The 17610-nt window shown below is 47.0% G+C and overlaps 2 protein-coding genes across 7 annotated transcripts in view; one reads left to right on the plus strand and one right to left on the minus strand.

Annotated features, from left to right (window-relative positions):
• Positions 1-17610, minus strand: part of B3gnt2 (UDP-GlcNAc:betaGal beta-1,3-N-acetylglucosaminyltransferase 2) — a 108077-nt gene that overhangs the window by 60067 nt on the left and 30400 nt on the right. For 2 of the 6 annotated variants that reach the window (XR_003837983.1, XR_003837982.1), the window contains exon 1: positions 9243-9320. The exons of 1 other annotated variant lie outside the window; for it this stretch is intronic. The gene's annotated coding sequence lies outside the window, so the exon portion shown is untranslated. Of the gene's footprint in view, positions 1-8552; positions 9221-9242; positions 9480-9967; positions 10082-17610 lie in introns of those variants that run through there. 3 more of the 6 variants (XM_029483244.1, XM_021175828.2, XM_029483243.1) reach the window with 3 other exon arrangements.
• On the plus strand, positions 10063-11053 carry LOC110304432. The gene is made up of 2 exons (XM_021175830.2): positions 10063-10329; positions 10580-11053. The coding sequence occupies exons 1-2, from the start codon at positions 10082-10084 to the stop codon at positions 10695-10697; spliced, it is 366 nt and encodes a 121-aa protein (XP_021031489.1). The 5' UTR covers positions 10063-10081; the 3' UTR covers positions 10698-11053.

Consider the following 17610-nt stretch of genomic DNA (forward strand, 5'->3'; position numbering starts at 1 on the left):
ATTACAGTCTCTTAGAGGACAGCTACCTGACTCTTCTACAAACAGGCGTGAGAACTGGCAATGTGGCTTAGCTAGATGAGTGCTTGCCTAGACTGCCAGAAGCCCTGGATTGGATCCTTAGCACCACACATGCTTATGATCGCATTAGGAGTAGAAACTGGAAGAACAGAAGTTCTTCACTACACAGTAGATCCAAGATCAGTGTGGGTCAAACAAAACCCTGGGCATGGAAACCACAGCAGAACCTGGTGGTGCAGCGCAGTAGCAGAGCACATGCCTAGAATATCCAGAACCTGGGCTCCACACTTAGCAAGGCAAAACAGACAAAGATAACGGAACTCATTACTTGGTGTGTTAATTTTAGCCCAGATTTTCTTTAAGTAGAAAATTGTAAATAACAAATGGCACTCCTAAGTCTTCATTGTGCTCCTTCTAGCTGTAGGTATAATCAAGGGCCCACAGAATGCATAAGCCAGGAAAATGGCTACTAAGTCTCCTTCCTCACTTTAGGGAGAAACTGGCCCCTAATGCCAGAAACTTGGCTGAGATTCTGACTTCTGAGAGAAGCAGGAGGCAGCAAGAAGCAGTATGGAGTAGAGGCATAGAGGAAAGACAGCCACCCCATCGAGCACTCTCAGGGACTTGACCCCTCAGAAGTGCTACTGTCAATGCCTTTGACAGGTCTCTTGATTCTTAGTTCTACCCCATCCCTGAAGGGCCAGGCTCAGTCCCTGCTCTCTGTGGGAACTGTATGTACAATCACCTCCTGGTTCTTAGTGGCCCACACAGAGCATCCCACGCCTCTAAAAGAAGAGAATATCTAGTCCCCTCAATGTACATCTCCTCCCAGGCCTTTTTGCCAAACAGAATGGCTCCAGGAAAGCTGAGACTGGCTCTGAGCCCAGAGAGAGGCAGACTGTACATGCCACACCTCAAGAGCCCTAAAAGATGGATGCCCCCCAGCACCCCACCAGTAAGAACCAAGTCTCACTCTTCCCATGCATCCAGACGCCTCTGCCCTATGGTAAGGGACCATCCATCCATCTCCCCCAGAAGACTATTCCTAGGACATCTGGCTCTGGGGTGACACAAACAAGCCACCCTTCCCCTCAGGCCTCACTTCCAAATCTCTACCCTCTTGGACGTTGCTTAGACTTCAATTTACTGAACGGTATCTGCGGACTGTCTTGGCTACAATTTTTAAATATTTGCACATAGATTTAAAACACATTTACCTTCAAAATAGTAATGTATCTTTCTCTGGCCACTCACCAAGAAAAATTAGTATTCATTCAATATATGGGCACACTGAGGAACTGACTGGAAACCCAGTCTCTTTGAATAAGTAATTCCCATCACCTCAGTACTAAATCCCAGCATGTACTACTACTATAGGAACTAGGGCTGCAGCAATCCACCCTCTAGGGCTGAAGGGGTTTATCTGCCTCACCCTACCCAGGACACTTCCCTCTCCCCTCTGCTTAGAGCCTGCAGCAGACAGGATATGGGTAGGGTGGGGCAAGAACAGGATTGCCTGAGGCTTCAACACATTACCGGATTTGAAAATTTCCATTATAAAGAGTTTTTTTCTTTTTAATAGAAGACCCAATGGAACCTTGAGAACAAAAACTCAAAAGAAAACACTCGGTTAAAAATAGGAGTATATTTTTAGTTAAAAATAGGAGATATTTTAAGTTCATTTGAAGAGAGGTAATTCCTTATGTGGCAAAGAATAGTAAAATGGTTGCCTCTCATTTAAACAAGCAAAGCAAACAAGGTACAACTGGTGCCTATCAAAGCCTCAGAAAGATGCCTCAGAAAGATGGCTGGGCACTCAGCTTATCCTACAGAGCCTGCTACACTAGCACAGTGAAGGGCTAGAGTCACATTGTATCTTTAACTTGTGTTACTTTTATTGTATCATTTTCTATTGTTTGGGTTTTTTTTTTTGTTTTTTTTTTTGTTGTTGTTTTTTTTCTAAATATTTCCCATCTTTGGTTGAATTCTCCACTACAGAGCTCCAAGATTAAGAGGGAAGCATCTGTTTATAAACTCACTTTGATCTTTTTTTTGTATTAGACAAATAACTCAAATAATTCAATTTTTAAATGTCACTGGGCTTCCCTTGACAATCTAAGGCCAGACCTAAAGCAGACCTAAAGGATTCATTTAAGGGCACAGGCACTCGAAAGCCAGGGACCAACAGACAGTCAGTCAGTCTGTCTGTCTGTCTCTCTCTCTCTCTCTCTCTCTCTCTCTCTCTCTCTCTCACACACACACACACACACACACACACACACACACGTAGTGCATTCCAAAAAGCAATTTCTTAAAATCCTCAACATGAACTCTAAGTGTGGAGTTCACGGATCACAGAATCTTGCTAGAATGTCAGCACCTTCACAGAACAGACTTGGAGCATACATTCAACCCATGTGTGAATGTGGTCTCAGAGAGCCTGAAGACAGTCTCAGCAGACCAGGCTGGACTAAAACTCAGAGATCTTTCTGCCTCTGTTTCTCAGAGATGGGATTAAAGTTGTACTCACCAGCCAACTCTAAGACTTAATTTGGTTGTTTTTCCCTCCCAAGAAGGGCAGGAAATACTGCCCTTAACCAGTTGCCATAGTTACCAAGATGCTTGTCATCATCCCCAGAGTCAAAAACCACCATCAATAAAATCTCTACTGGTCTGGTTGGTCATGCTACCCACCCAAGGCCACTGCCCTAGAGTCCCACTCCAGTAACAGCAGACACTGGCCCCTAGGGCCAGGGTGAAGCAGCAGTGTCAATTTCTGCCCTCTCTGGTGGTCACAGACATGCTCTCCTAGCTGGTGCCCTACGCTGACCTTCCCAGCTAGACGGTCATAGTTCTTGCATCCTAACACAGCTTACCGTGATTTCAGCACCACTCTCCTCTTTCTCCTGCCGTTGGCAGCTTTGGATCCCAGGCAGAGTCCTCAAAATGGGGACAAATGGCAGTCCCTTAGGTAGAGCTGGGCCAAGTCTGCTGCTGGGCTTTCCCTTAGCAGACACTCTGGTCCCTGGGTCCCTCTTAGACACCACCCCAAACTCTACCCAGTCAGATCTGCCTGAGGTTCACCCTTCCCCACGTCTGCCTTTATGTTTCCAAATGCCACCCCCTCACAGAGTCGGTATTTTCCCACCTCTAGATTCTGTCAAATGAAATGTACACTTTAACCCTGGACCACTCCAGGGACCCTCAACTTTCCCTTTCTAAAACCAATGAGGTAATTGGACAAATACCAACATGCCTAAAACAGACAGAGGCTGGGGAACAAGCTAACGCTGATGGCCAGGGAGAGCAAGGCAGCACCAGCACCCCTAAGGGGAGTGGTAGGCACAAGAGCCAAAGGGCAGAATGGTAATGGGAGGGAGAGAAGAACAGAGGTAGATATTCTAGTAGACCCCAGAACTGCCAATACATTTCAACAGAAACAGGAGGAGTCAGCACAGAGAGGTGACCTCCAGATCTCAATGTTTAAAGGATCCCTCCAGCTTGTGAGACCACATATGCAGAATACCAGGAAGCAGGCAGTCTGCAGATCACAAACTACACCAGCCTCCCAGTGTGCCTCCTCTCCACCTCAAGCTCATTTCTTCAACATCTGCAAAATCACTCAATGGCCCTCCACTACCTCCTGTCTCTACATGGTCACTAAGGTTGTCACCTCCCATGTTCTCCAAAGCTGGGGTGTGGAGCGGGTATTCCTCTGACCTTGCGTGTTTGAGCCTCTTGCTGTGTCCTCGGCCCTCCAACTGCTTTCTCCTTTTGAAGCATTTTTCATTCATCATTGTGAGGTGAAGTCTCAATGCCACTTCCTCAGGAAGCCTTTCTTGTCTGCTCCCAACATATGCTGTAACTGTGTGTGGAAACACTCCAGACCCAACAGCACAAAGGGGACCCAGACCATAGCAATCTGCCTGCAAACACAGATGCCACAAGCAGCCATCACCTGTCAAACAATGTGCCAGCTTCTATGTGGACAGTCTCAGGCCTAGGTTTTCAAAGACTTGCTATCATCTGCTAGCACCCCCTAAGGCAGATCCACAAGTGTCAATGTTACCTAATGCAGCAACAATATGCTTTTCCTAGTTATTCCAGAAGTGCTGAAAAATGCAGAGGTGAGCCCCCTCGAACGGTACAAATGAAGTCAGTGACAGGAGGTTATCCTTAACTTGCCGTGCAACCAAAGGCATTTCCCTTTAAGATATCTTGAATATTGTTTCTAAGTAAAGTAAATAAAAAGATCCTTTTAGGAGAAAATAAACAAACAAAGCAAAAGAGTGAAGTATCAATCATCCAAGTTGCAGTTAAGAATGAGACATGTGCTAGGCAGTGGTGGCGGGAGGCAGAGGCAGAGGCAGGCAGATTTCTGGGTTCAAGGCCAGCCCAGTCTACAGAGTGAGTTCCAGAACAGCCAGGGCTACACTGAGAAACCCTGTCTCAAACAAAACAAAACAAGAATGAGACATGTCCATTAACAGATGAGGGTGGTTTAACCGGTCAGAGTGAAACATGCAATTAAAGCAACTGCAATGTGCTCTCACTTTTGGAATAATTCACTCACAAAACATGAAGTGGTAAAGGCCGTCTGAGCACCTGAGTGCTTAGTCACGGCTCCTCGAGAACTCTATCACCTCACCTGTTACAAGCTAGCTCATACCAGCCAGGTGCCCAAACAGCTCCAGGTGAGACAGCCAAGTGTGGCCCCTCAGAGATAAGTCAATGAAAAAAGAATAGGAGGTCATCAGCTTTAAAGACACAACTTATTTCAACTAAACGCCACAGAGCAAGACCTACATGTGCTAGGCGTGGGGAGGTGCACCAGGACTTGGGAGGCAGAGGCAGGTGAGTCTGAGTTTGAGGATCAGCCTGATTTATATACTGAGTACCAGGGAGCCAGGGTGGAGAGGGTGTTTAAGACTGTCTCAAAAGGACGGGTGTGGTGGCAAACGCCTTTAATCCCAGCACTTGGGAGGCAGAGGCCAGCCTAGTCTACAAAGTGAGTTCCAGGACAGCCAGGCCTATACAGAGAAACCCAAATAAAAAAAAAAAAAAAAAAAAAAAAAAGAAAAGACAAAAAACAAAAAACAACAACAAAAAAAGACTGTCTCAAAACAAGACTTATTAGCTTTTATATTAATGTAGTTTATTTAAACCGAAAATACAATTCCTTTAGCTATCAGCATCTTAGGTACTGGTGTTTTATTAAATTTGCATGTATGAGCACATACTTGTGAGCACCAGTCATGAAACAAAAGCAGAGGTCAGAAGACAACAAGTGGGAATTGCTTCTCTCCTTCCACCAGACTCATGAAGTCCACGTCAGGCTTGATGACAGGTACCCCCAAACTCACTGAGAATCTCAGCAGCCCAGGTACCATTCACTTTAATTTTCCTATCATCTCACATTGATAAAACTGAGGTTCAGGGAGACCAAGCAACTTACCCACCATCACACAGCAAGGGGCAAATCCAGCTTTCAAATCTCCCGGCTTATAAAACACTACATATGCTACAGCTGATTCCAATTAACTGCAGGATAGAGAAAACCAATCTATGGTGAGCCCAGAGATGGGCTGGTGAGATGGCTCAGTGGTTAAGAGCACTGACTGCTCTTCCAGAGGTCCTGAGTTCAAATCCCAGCAACCACATAGTGGCCCAAAACCATCTGTAATGAGATCTGATGCCCTCTTCTGGTGTGTCTGAAGACAGCTACAGTGTACTTATATATATAATAAATAAATCTTAAAAAAAAAAAAAGAAAAAGAAAAGAGAAAAGGAGCACAGAAACCTAGTGAAGCAGCTCAGGGTCTGACTGCGTAACATAAACAGAACCTCACACTGTGCCTGATTAACTAAAAGGAAAAGCTCAGCTAACAGACTCCAAGTTCATGCTCCTAACTACCTTACCTTAGCACAGCTCAGGGAGTCTTGCTATAGTCCTAGAACTGATCACCATGACTAGTAAGTTTGTTTCTTAAAGGGAAAGAAATGAATGTCTACTAAGCAATATACATTGTAATTACACCAAAGTGAAGGCTCTACACAAACCTAGTTTTAAATGTAACAATGGAAAGTGGCAAGTATCAATTGCTTGACTAATGGGAATTTCCCTACCAAATAAAAAAAAATAAAAAAAATTAAACCCTGCTGGAGGGAATGTCTATAGACAAACAGAAAATAATTTCAAATAATTTCTTACATTTACATAAGGAAATGTGGACACCTAACCTTACATAAATGTTAAAAATGTGCATTAGACTGTAATCAGATACAATGTTGGCTCTCAAAGAGTTTGAATTTTGTTACAGTAATTAAGCCACACCAAGCAATCAAAGCAGGCAGCAAGAGTTTAAAAAAAAACAAAAACCACCACCACCACCAACAACAACAACAAAAAACTCACAGAAGGGGCAACATACAGTTGAAAGGAATAGAAAACTCAGTAGGAATAATGTTTCCCAGTAGTAGCTGCCCCAGGAACAAGTCCTCCACAAACAGTTGGTGCCTCATGCTTCCCACTCAGGCTCTGTGCAGACTGGCAAACTTCTCCAGCAGTGGGTAGTGATGAAATCATTACATCAATTCTCAAAAAGCCTCACCTCACACATGCGCACACCTCTTAAACAAACAGTAATTGCCTCTCCAGAGAGGAACACATTCATCCTACCATTTGAATATATTCAGCAAGTGCCCACTCCGTCCAGAAAGGGAAAAAAAGAGACAGCCAGAGCTCCATCTAGGGAGGCCAAGGTGAGGTGAGCTGGAGCGATGCACTATCTCCTTTACTGGACCACTTCAGTTGTTAGGTAATACTTACTGCTTTCAAATGAAGTGAGCCTCATTCAATTCACGATTTAATCCGTAATCACTAAAAACTGCCAGACAACTGATCATAATGATTTCTGACCCCAAAGCAATTACAGAAGACCAAAAGACCTCTATGATAATTTCTGAGTTTTGGTGGATCTTGTTTCCTAATATAACCCTTAAAAAACAAGCACACACATTTGAACCAACAGTATAGGGCAGAGTCAACAGGAAATTATCGGTTCCCCTTTCCCTTTTTAGCCTAACTGTACTATGTTAGAACAGGGAAATCCAAATTATTTTTAAATTATTTTTTGGCTTTCTGAAACAAGGTTTCTTTGTAACCCAGGCTGGCCTTTTGAACTCGGGCAATCCTCTCAGCCTCTGCCTCTGAGTACTGGGATTAAAGGTGTGTGAACCACCATGCGATTTTTTTTTAAAGCAAGTATATCTTCAAAACCATAAACCATCTCTGTGCTCAGGCCTTCAAAAGCAATGGGTTTGGGGAAAAACAATTCATAAACAAATTATGTTTCTCTCAAAGACTACCTCTCCCTTAGGTCTTAAAAATCTGCTATCTCTGTCGGTCAAGCTTGGGTGGTTTCAGGCTGGACAAATCTGACAAATCTGAACAGTCCAACCAGATGACTGGTTTTTGGCAAAGGTAAGCTGAGGCCACCAAGAACTTCCTTATGATCTCTATAAGCACTTATGCATCTTATTTGTCCTTAAAAACAATCTTACCGTCCAAGTATCCCATTCCCGAAACTAAATAGGGGATACAAGCCTCTTAAGGAAAAAACATTGTCATTTATCAGCACGTGGCAGAGCAAGCCTCTAGAACGGACTCCTAAGTTTAGCAGAGAATCCGGCATCTACACAAAAAAACACTAAATTAAGAACGGCAGGCTGAGTCCTGAGGGGGAAAAGAAGTATTCTACGCCGAGAAAGGAGTTCCAAGCAGATCTGCTGATAAACACATCTGTACACACTGCAAAGGCCGGAAATTACTCGGGCGAGTTCTACAGGGCTCCGGCACACTTCTTTGGTCTTAAAACCTAACCGTATAAAGAGCTCTAGGACCGGCGTAAAAACTTCCCGGGGTTCCATCGGCTTTCATAATCTCTATTCAAAAGAAACAGAAGTTGGACTAGAACAGGAGGGAAGTGACCGGCCTGCCCCAGAGCCGGTCCCCTATCGAGTGCGCGGTCTAAACCCCACAGAAGTGCGCTAAGGCTGGGCCCCGGTCCCGCCCTCCTAGTTCCACTCAGGTCCAGTGGCCCTCTCATTAACCATCCCATCACTTTCCGAGGCACAAAGAAATACCCTGGAAGAATCTGTAATAACACGAAGCCCATTTTCACCCACTGGCTTCGAAACCTGGAAAAAGCTACGGCTTGGCGGGGAGCGGAGGGGGGCAGAAGAACAGGTTTAATCGTTTGAAGCAGTCAAGTTGGGAGACCACAGTGGGCAGGGGAGCGAAGGCCAGCCGCCCTGTATTTGGGGCAGGAGCGAGCATGGGGCCAGCCCAGGTTACCCAAGTGTGCATTACTTTTCAAGATGACCTCGCACGCACTATGACACTAGAGAGGAGTCTTCACTGAGCTTCCTTCCCACACAAGACCCGGGAGTTCAGAGGACCCTAGGTGAGTGCATTTAAGCAGGTGTTAGGTGTTGCGTCCCCAGAAGGGTCCCCGCCCCTCAGGTGCGCCCACCTGCCAGTCGCAGGGCCAGCTCCCCAGGCAGTCCTGAGTCTAGTTAATCATTCAACGCGGGCGGCATGGAATATTTTTTTAGAGGTCAACGCGAAAGGTTCTCCTGAAGTTTCACAGAAACCAGTCTTTGGGGACCCGAAGATAACAGTGCCAGCGGATGGGGGTGAAGAGCGGCAGCCAGCGGCTCACAAACACCTGATCTGCCCCTGCGGCACCCTAGACCAGCGCAGTGCGCGGGCGGGGCAGAACACCGCCCGCGACGCTCCCCCGCCGCCCAGGCCCGCACCTCGTGCGCGGGGTACAGCGCGGCTCAGGGTGTCGCTGCCCTCTCCCTGTGGGTGCAGGAAGAGCGGAGGTCGAGCAGGTGAGAAGGTCAGGAAGGAGGTGGAGGCCGGGAGACTGGGGAGAAGGTGAAGAGGCTGTGAAGGAGGGGAGAAGGACCGGGAGGTGAGGAAGCGGGACAGGAGGAACGGAGACCGGTGAGGATATCCGGGAGGTGAGGAGGCCAGGGAAATGATGTGCGGAGGCCAGGAAAGTGAGACTGGGAGCGGTGAGGGGAACCCGATGGAGCGTATGCGCAGACACCGCAGGAGCCACAGAAGAGCGGCGAGAGCGCGGGGCGCCCACACCGGCCGGAACTGGCGCGGCGGGGCGGGGACGCAGGGCCGGTGCCCACCCACCCGGCCCTACCTTGTCTAGGGACACCTCCAGCTCGGCGGGGCGGGGCGGAAGACCGCGGCCGCATCCACGTCCCAGCCGCTCTTGCGGCTCAGCCCCGCGACCGCCGCCGCTCTCGCTCCATGCGCAATGCGCGGACGGGCGGCCCGGCGGGGTCTGGGCGGCTCCGGCTCGCCTCAGCTCCAGCACTTGTTGCCGCGGCGGCCGCTGCGCCTCACTCCCGGCCCCGGCTCCCGGCACCGCCGCCCCCTGCCGCGTCCCTTCGGTCCCGCCCCCGCCCGACTCTCCAATCACACGCCGCGCCACCGCGCGCGTCACCGCCGGGACGGCCGCGCTCCCGCCCCGTGGCCCAAGTTTGGGAAAGGCCGAACTCGAACCCTCCCGCCAGTTGGCTCCCAGGTCCCGCTGGGACTGCGCCCCCGGGCCCTTCCCGAGCTCTCCGCCCCTCGTAGCACTGAGAAAACCTAAGGCTTCACTGGAGCGCACAGTGTCCAAAAGACTACAGTCTCCCCCGCCCCGCCAGGAAGTAGCCTCCCCCAGAAAAACAGCTGAGACTTGAGTCCCAAACCCTGCTGAGATCCAGGGTCTGGTCTAAACTCTTCAGCTACCAGGGCGTGGCGCTTGGTGAGAATTTTCCAGCCAGCGCTGGCGTGTAGCTAAGCCTAGACGGCTCCGAGTGGCTTGTGAGCGGGATCCACGAGGGGAGGTGAGAAGAGGGAAACCCAAGTGCACCTGACCTTTGCTCTCAGCGTACATAGTAGCGGCAACCACCTAGATAGATGCTCAAGGCCTGAGGGTGGTGCCTATCTGGCGTCTTCGGACCTTCACGTTGTGAAGCCATCAAAGACACGATGAGGCCTCCACGTGTTTCCACTCGGGTCTCGGGAAGCCAAGAATGCAAGATGCGGGAGGCGCTGGGTGCGGAGTTAGCTCGACGACTTCAGAAGTTGGGCTTAGCAAGACATCTGAACGCTGAACCCCCGTGGTGCCGCTGGACTGAGCACCAACCACACCCAAGCATGGATCACGCGGGACCCGGGACGCTCCCCCACCCCCAACCCAGCGCCTCCCCAGGATCCCCAGAGCGCTACGCACCAAGGTGAGGCCCGGGAAAAAGCCGGGGAGACCGGATGGAGAAGTTGCTCTAGTTTGTAGAGCTGGGTGGGCCGGCCGAGTCGGCACGCCCTCAACACCGAACCTAGAGCCTGGTCCCCACAACCCGGGACGCGCTTGGAAGCTGCTTCCTCTCCCCTCCATCCTTATGGCTAAGGCCTTCGGTCGACCCTCTGGAGATAATCACACTGAGAAGTTAACACTCTACACCTGTTTGCTTTTTTTTTTTTTTCCAGAAGGCTGTCAGATGGAGTTAGTCAAAGGGATGCCATTGACTTTCGAGCGCTGGTGACTGAATTTCAGCCAGCTCGACCAAGACCACGAAGTCTTACTTACAGCCGCAGGAAGAAGTAAGTGCGAGTTGTTTGGGTTGAGCGCAGAGCCACGTGTGTACGGTCATCCACAAGAAGGAATTCTGAGTCAGTGGTCCTGGAAATGTTAAGATTGACAGTCTGCAGACCGATCTGTTCTTATGTTTGTCACAACGTTCCCAAACAACAACAACTTGGATTTTTATATGTACACATAAACTGTTAACCACTGTCACTCTGAACAAGAAAGGAAGAGAAATTGTATGCTTTTCTTGACTCTGAGGAATTTTTTTCCCACGATTATATTTATAATTCAGAAAGCCAATAAAAGAAGCAAATTAGAAGTTAGGTCTGTGTACTTGATTAACTGCAGACTGCCGTATTGATATTTAAACGTTCTGACGAGACAAAGCTGGATTCTTGGTGGACATTTTGTTACTGTGTTTCCCCTTAAATGGCTCTTCGTGGCCACAGACATGCTTTCAAGGATTGCTAGGCAAGAAGTTTTGAGTAAAGTCAGCTGGCAAGCAACAGGGAAATAAAGCTTGAGTCTTCCAGAGCTGCCAAAAGCTGCCCAGGCCATGTAGTTTAAAAAAAAAAAAAAAAAGGCGCTGGTGCCATTGAGTGCAGCTGGAAATGTTCCATCCAGCTTCCAGTGTGACTTTGGGGAAATAACTCAAGTGTTGGATTCTACACCCACTTAGCTGTCCTGCTTACTCTTAGGTTATGAAGGGTTCATCATCAAAAGGCAGAGATAATACATTCAACAAATGTGCTGTCCAACCTAGGCGCAGAGGACCAAAGAAGTGCTTAATAATTAAATAAATTAAAACTATTTCATTACAATTAAGATATAGACCAAAAGAACTGTAAGAAGGTAGGACCATTTTGAGGAGTCCAGGAAAAGTGCTTAGTTTTTCTATTGCTGTGGTAAAACACCATGACCAAAAGCAGCTGAAGAGGGTTGGTTTGGCCGACAGTTCATAAAGGGAAACTGAGGAAGGAGCTGACAGAGAGACAATGGAGGAACCCAGCTTACTGGCTTATCCTGCTTTCTTATTCCATTTGGGGTGTGCTGGGCCCTCTCATACCACAGGTAAAAAACAAGCAAATGAACAAACCTACAGACCTGTGGACAATCTGATGAAGGCATTTCTCAGTGGAGTTTCCTCTTCCCAGATAAGTCTAGTTTGTGTCAAGTTGACAAAAAACAATACAAAACAAAAAACAATACCAAAAAAAAAAAAAAAAAAAACTACACCAGCTGCTTCGGGCTTTAAGGGGAAGGTATCGAAATAAGCAGAGTTTGGATTTTATTCAATGAAACATTTGAAGTAGAAATTATATTCTAAAATTTGCATTGTGGGTAAGTCGTTCTCTGCCATATGAAGGAGTAGGGATAGGGCAGGGGCACAGCTAGGGGGTGTTGTTCTATACAGCAGTAGAGAATGGACACCACCACAAGACTTAGACAACCACTCAGATGGTGAGGAATTCTGAAAACTCCTAGGTGGTGCAGCTTCAACCAGGCAGATAGCCATTTCTGCACTGGGGAACCTGTCAAGATTCCAGCTTGGCCAGCGCAGGTGTGTGGCGCCTGTGAGATGCCCTTTTGAGTAGTTGAGTACTAGAGTAGCCGGTGGCCCTGTGGGCAATGAAATCCATAAGGTAGTATAAGGGAACTTAGGGGTAGATAAATAAAGAGGGGCATGGACAGGGTGAGCTATCTCACAGAGGGACAGGATGACCAGAAGTGAGGCAGGGAGAAAAGTCAGTCAGCAGAGGGAACAGACACAGTGGGGGAGGAGGAGGCAACTGCTCTTAAAATGGCAGAGACCCATGTGTGATGTGCTTGCTTTAGTGGCTTGAATGACGTTGGGACGTTTGCAGGTCATGACTGGTGAATCGAAGAATGGCCTAAGGAGTAAATGAGAGATGAAAAAGGTAAGAACAGGAAAGAGAGAAATTATATAATTATATTTTAACTTTTAAAAATTGAAGAAAAATCCCACGCAAATAAGAGCAAGAGTTATCACACACACATATGAATGATAGAAATGTGATAGGTATTATATGTGTGTGTGTATATATATATGTGTGTGTGTATATATATATATATATATATATATATATATATGATAGAAAGGCACTGAGTCTAGGCAACTCATTTGACTGTGAAAAGTCAAAAAAAAAAAAAATAGCCAGAGGCCTGGAGAGGTGGCTCAACTGTTAAGAGCACATGTTGCTCTTTTTGAGGACCCAGGATTAATTCCCAGTTGTTAGAGCAGAAGAGCCAAGAAGAACCTGGCCCACAGTGCCGGGTGATCAGAGAGAAAGGACAAGACATCAAGTCACTCAATAAGGGAAGGAGGTTAGGTCTCAAATCTGGGTGTGCGGAGGTGAACTTTAGGGCCACAGTAAGCCAGAAAGTGATGGAGTAGGGTAGAAGTGAACACCTAGAAGTGAGTGTTAATACCAAGGCTGAGCTATTAAGTGTCAAGGTTAATGCATGGACCACTGGTGTGACTGAAGCCATCTAGGATGTGGGCAGGAATCAGGAACGCATTGTGAAGACACTGAGCCAGGAGCTAAATTTCTAAGAGTGCTGCCCTGGAGATCAGAAGATGGGGAGCGCCAGAAAGGGGAAGGGAATATGGCTGGATGTCAGTCTTCTCAAGGGAGTATGTGCAGGAGACATAGGATAGTGATGAGATCAGGTAGAAGGTTCATCCAGCCCCTGGGTCCTCGGAGAACATGGGTGAGAGCCAGCAGTGTCACCTCCCAGGCCTGTAGGAGAAGCAAAATAGGTGTTTGATTGTGAGTGGCAGCTGCTGTTGGGATGGGTGCACAGTCTCAGGCACAGGCTGGCACTTGGACTGATGAGACAGCCTTTCATTCGCTTCGCTTGCTGAAGTCTGCAGTTTCCCAGAGACCATGTGGAAGGATGTGAGCTCAGCCACTTAGCAGGAGGGATAGTCAGGCACCGGAAGAGCAGAGCACTTTGTGACCCAACATGCTGGAGCGATAAACAATCTTTGGAGGAATGAAGATGAAAAGAACAAGAGGCACAGTGGGATTCTGCCTCAGTTGTTTCTTTTTGAATCTCTGTAAACAGGGCCATACCCTACCACTTCTCCTTTCCAAGGTTTCCATCAGGGTAAGACATCTGTGAGCCCCCTCCTCCAAATAAGCCCCTGTGGGTCCTTTATGGCACAGAACCTTGAATGCTAAGCTTATCCTACAATGTCTGTCACCTTCTTCCAGACATTTGTTAACTTCTTGATCTTATTTTCACTGTCTATGAAATGGAGCTGTTAAAATGCACCTGTCTCTGATGGTAAAGAACAGACAGATTACAAGCAAGCACTTTCCAAACATTGAAATTTTGTATAAATGTGAGTAGTTTCCTTGTTCATATCCCCCAATGTGCCTCTGGATACACCCACAGCTCTCTCAGAGCCTTTTAAAAAAAACTGAGTCTCTGCCTCAGAGGAGATTATAATTTTGCTTCAGAGACAGACAAACACATCCAAAACAATTAGAGAGGAATGCGCAGCTGGGCTGATTAAGTGCAAAATTGTTAGGTGCTTACAATAGGAGAGCTGAGAGCAGAAAAGGAGCAATTAGCCAGGGTTGGGGGAGCCTGGGAGGCTTCCTGGAGAGGGTAGTGCAGAAGGCAGGCACCCAGGCTGCTTACTTAGCCTGAAGAAAACACTTACAGGTAGGCCTGTTCTGTCTGTCTGACCACACTGTGACATGGATCTAGGAAGAGACCTTAGGTCCTAAATTTCATTCTTTAGACCCTATTTGTTCAGCCTATTGCTACTTTGTGGATCCCTGGCCCCTCTGGGGACTTACAGCTTGGCCCACAGAGTAAACTGACACATTGTACACTGAGTGTCACATAGTTGACTCTTGCATCACATTTGGTGAGGAAACCAAAGGTGATCTTGCACACAGGAACTGTGTACCTAGTGCCCACTTAGTAGTTTTGCCTGTACAGACCGGAAACTCCTGAGCAAGTAGGTCAGGCTGCCTCTCCCTAGTTTTTGAGCTCTGCATTTTGCCTCAGTACCTCTGGCTAGCCTACAGCATACCTACAGAACCAACACCCTGGGTTGCATGTGCCTCCTTGCCTCTTGACTGCCCTTGCCTCACAGGCCAGGACCCCCAACAACCTACCCACTCAGAGCTGCCTTTTCCTTCCTTGGTTGTGCCAGACCCAGCTCATGGGATCCTTTGTGTCATGAAGACCTTCTTCCTCAGTGGCATGCCTCTTAGCCCTGTGGCCTGGTTGGTACTTGTACCTCATGCCTTCTCACCTGCAAGCATAGAAAGGGGCCCAGCATGGCTAAGGGACACTGATAGCTGGCACAAATAGCCAGAATTCCCACATTGGAATATGTTGTGAATTTAGGTCGTTTTAGATCAGTGGGTCATGACTCATAGGAGTTTAACAACCTTTTGACAGGGTCTTAGGATCACTAAAACCATCAGAAAACAGATATTTCAATTACACAGAATTACAATTCATAGTAGTAGCAAAATTACAGTTACAAAGTAGCAACAACAATAACTTTATGCTTGGGGGTCATCAGAACGTGAGGAACTGTGTTAAAGGGTACAGCATCAGGAAGGTTCAGAAATTCTGTTCTAAAAGGATAGCAGTGTTTCCATAGTTTGTTACTCTGTTTCGGGGGTGGGACACTATACACAATTGTATTGAGTGAAGAACTAACTATTGATTGGACCTGTAGAATCTTGACAGTGGAATTCTTAGAAATCTATTTTGAGTCCTTTGAAACTGGCAAGTGAGGAAAATAAGCCTCTAAAGTAGTGACTTTTCAAAAACCACAAACCTTAGTACCGAAGATGTTATCTTGAATGGTGGACAAGAAAGTCGAGGCTAGAATCACCAGCTCTAAAACAGATGATTTGCTCCCAGGGTGACTTGCAGCAGAGGAAAACAGAAAGCCACATCACCAGGTGCAGATGCTGGAAACAAATGCCATGATCCCTGGGGGGTCCATAGTACACAGGTTTTAACAACTCAGAATCTCCAGGTTTGTGAAGCCTAGCCTGCACACAATATTGTGACCTTGGTGCACGAGGTCAGCCATTGGAAAGGGCATGAACAACTGGCTGTCCCTATTAAGAACATCGTATTTGGGAAATAGATCACTCAGTAAGAAGAAATGCAAAATCATACTCATAATTATCATCCAGCCGAAACATTACGTTCAAGGAGAGAGGCCTAAAATTGCAGTGTGGAGCCTGAGGCAGCACTGTTAATATGATTATCGGAGCACAAGCCTATTAGAGAGCTTAATGCCTGGTTTTGGCATCATCTCTTGCAAAGCTCCCAGGGTCTAGAAACCATTTCAATTGTAAACACAACTGTTACAAAGCATCCATTTCCAAGGGGGATAGCAACAATCTGCTCACCTTTACCCAAGGCCAAAGCTGCCTGGCTAAGAAGAAAGAAAACGCTTTAGGAAAAATACCAACTGATCGGCAACTCTAGTTGGCCCTTTTGGAGAAAGTTCATCTGGCTGCAAGTCTTACATAGCAGAAGAACAATACATTTATGGATTGAGGTCTAACCACCATATGTATGAACCAACTCAGATGCAGAGGTCTGAGTCTTGCCTGCTACTAGTAAAAAGCATCGTGATTCCAAACTCAGATCCCACTTTGTGGAATTGATGTTTCTAGGGTAATGGTAGTAACCTATCTCAAAGAGTTCATAGGAAGGAGAGATGTCACTTACAACTAAGCCTCATTGGGGCTCCATTGCCTCTGCTGTGGGACCATCCTCACAGGGTAAAATACAGACAGTATCTTCAAGTCAAATGGGAGGCAGTCTCAACCTCTGTCCTGGACCCACGAGTCTTTCTGCCCTTATTCCAGTGGTACCAGCATCATGGGGATGGGAAAAACAATAGCGACCCCCAGGAGGAACTGAGTATCAGTCATCAGGATCCCATGACTCTTGAAACTCAAATGGCAAGTTTGTCTCACAGCAAACAATCATAGGGGGACAGGGCAGAGATCCCTCAAACATGACAGTAGTCAGGGGGAGGAGAGAGCAGCGGACAGTCTTCGTCGAGCAAGAAGGATTATGCACATGTTCAAGTTACAGAACAACACAGTGAAAAAAGCCAAACACAAGAATCACATATTAAGTTCAAGAGCAAGTACAGTCCCTCTATGCTGACAGAAATCAGAACACTAGTTGCCTCTGGAATAAGGACAGAATTAAGTGGAAAGAAACCGAGGGCAACATTCTCCCCACCGCGTGGGACAATTACCACATTCACATACAGGCTTCTCCTAGTCATGCTGCTGCTTTTCCCATTAAAAATAACAGCCCTTTAAATTAGCTAACTGTGTGCATGATAACACATTTTACTGTTTGTAAATTATCCTTCAGAATAGGAAAAGGAAGGGTGACCCTCACCACTCATCCCACCTCTCGGTTTAGGCAATTTAGTGCCAAACCCAGGCAGCCACAGATTAATTAAGTTATGGGTTGCAGGGCATAGGTTATATTCTGCCTGAGCTAAACATTTAAACTTGAGCCCTCTTCCTTTAGGTGCAGAAAGCCTTCATCACTGTTGCCTTCCCTTCTTGCCTAAGTTCATCCTAGGGAGTGGGTTTAAGGAGTCAATATCCCTCCCAGCTAGCTCAGTATGCACATTATTGAGCAAGTTTGGGTCTCTAGACTCCATGCCATAATTTTATAGAAAAAAAAAAAGGGAAGTGTGGTTTAGATAAATTACAAAAGACATATGGCTGGTCATCAAAAACCAGGAAAGGAGAGTTTGGGTCCTCAGGAAACTCAAGAAGAAGGTGCTACAGCCGGGCGTGGTGGCGCACGCCTTTAATCCCAGCACTCGGGAGGCAGAGGCAGGCGGATTTCTGAGTTCGAGGCCAGCCTGGTCTACAAAGTGAGT

The sequence above is a fragment of the Mus caroli genome, chromosome 11, assembly GCF_900094665.2.
Source record: "Mus caroli chromosome 11, CAROLI_EIJ_v1.1, whole genome shotgun sequence".
In the NCBI taxonomy this organism is placed as follows: Eukaryota; Metazoa; Chordata; class Mammalia; order Rodentia; family Muridae; genus Mus; species Mus caroli.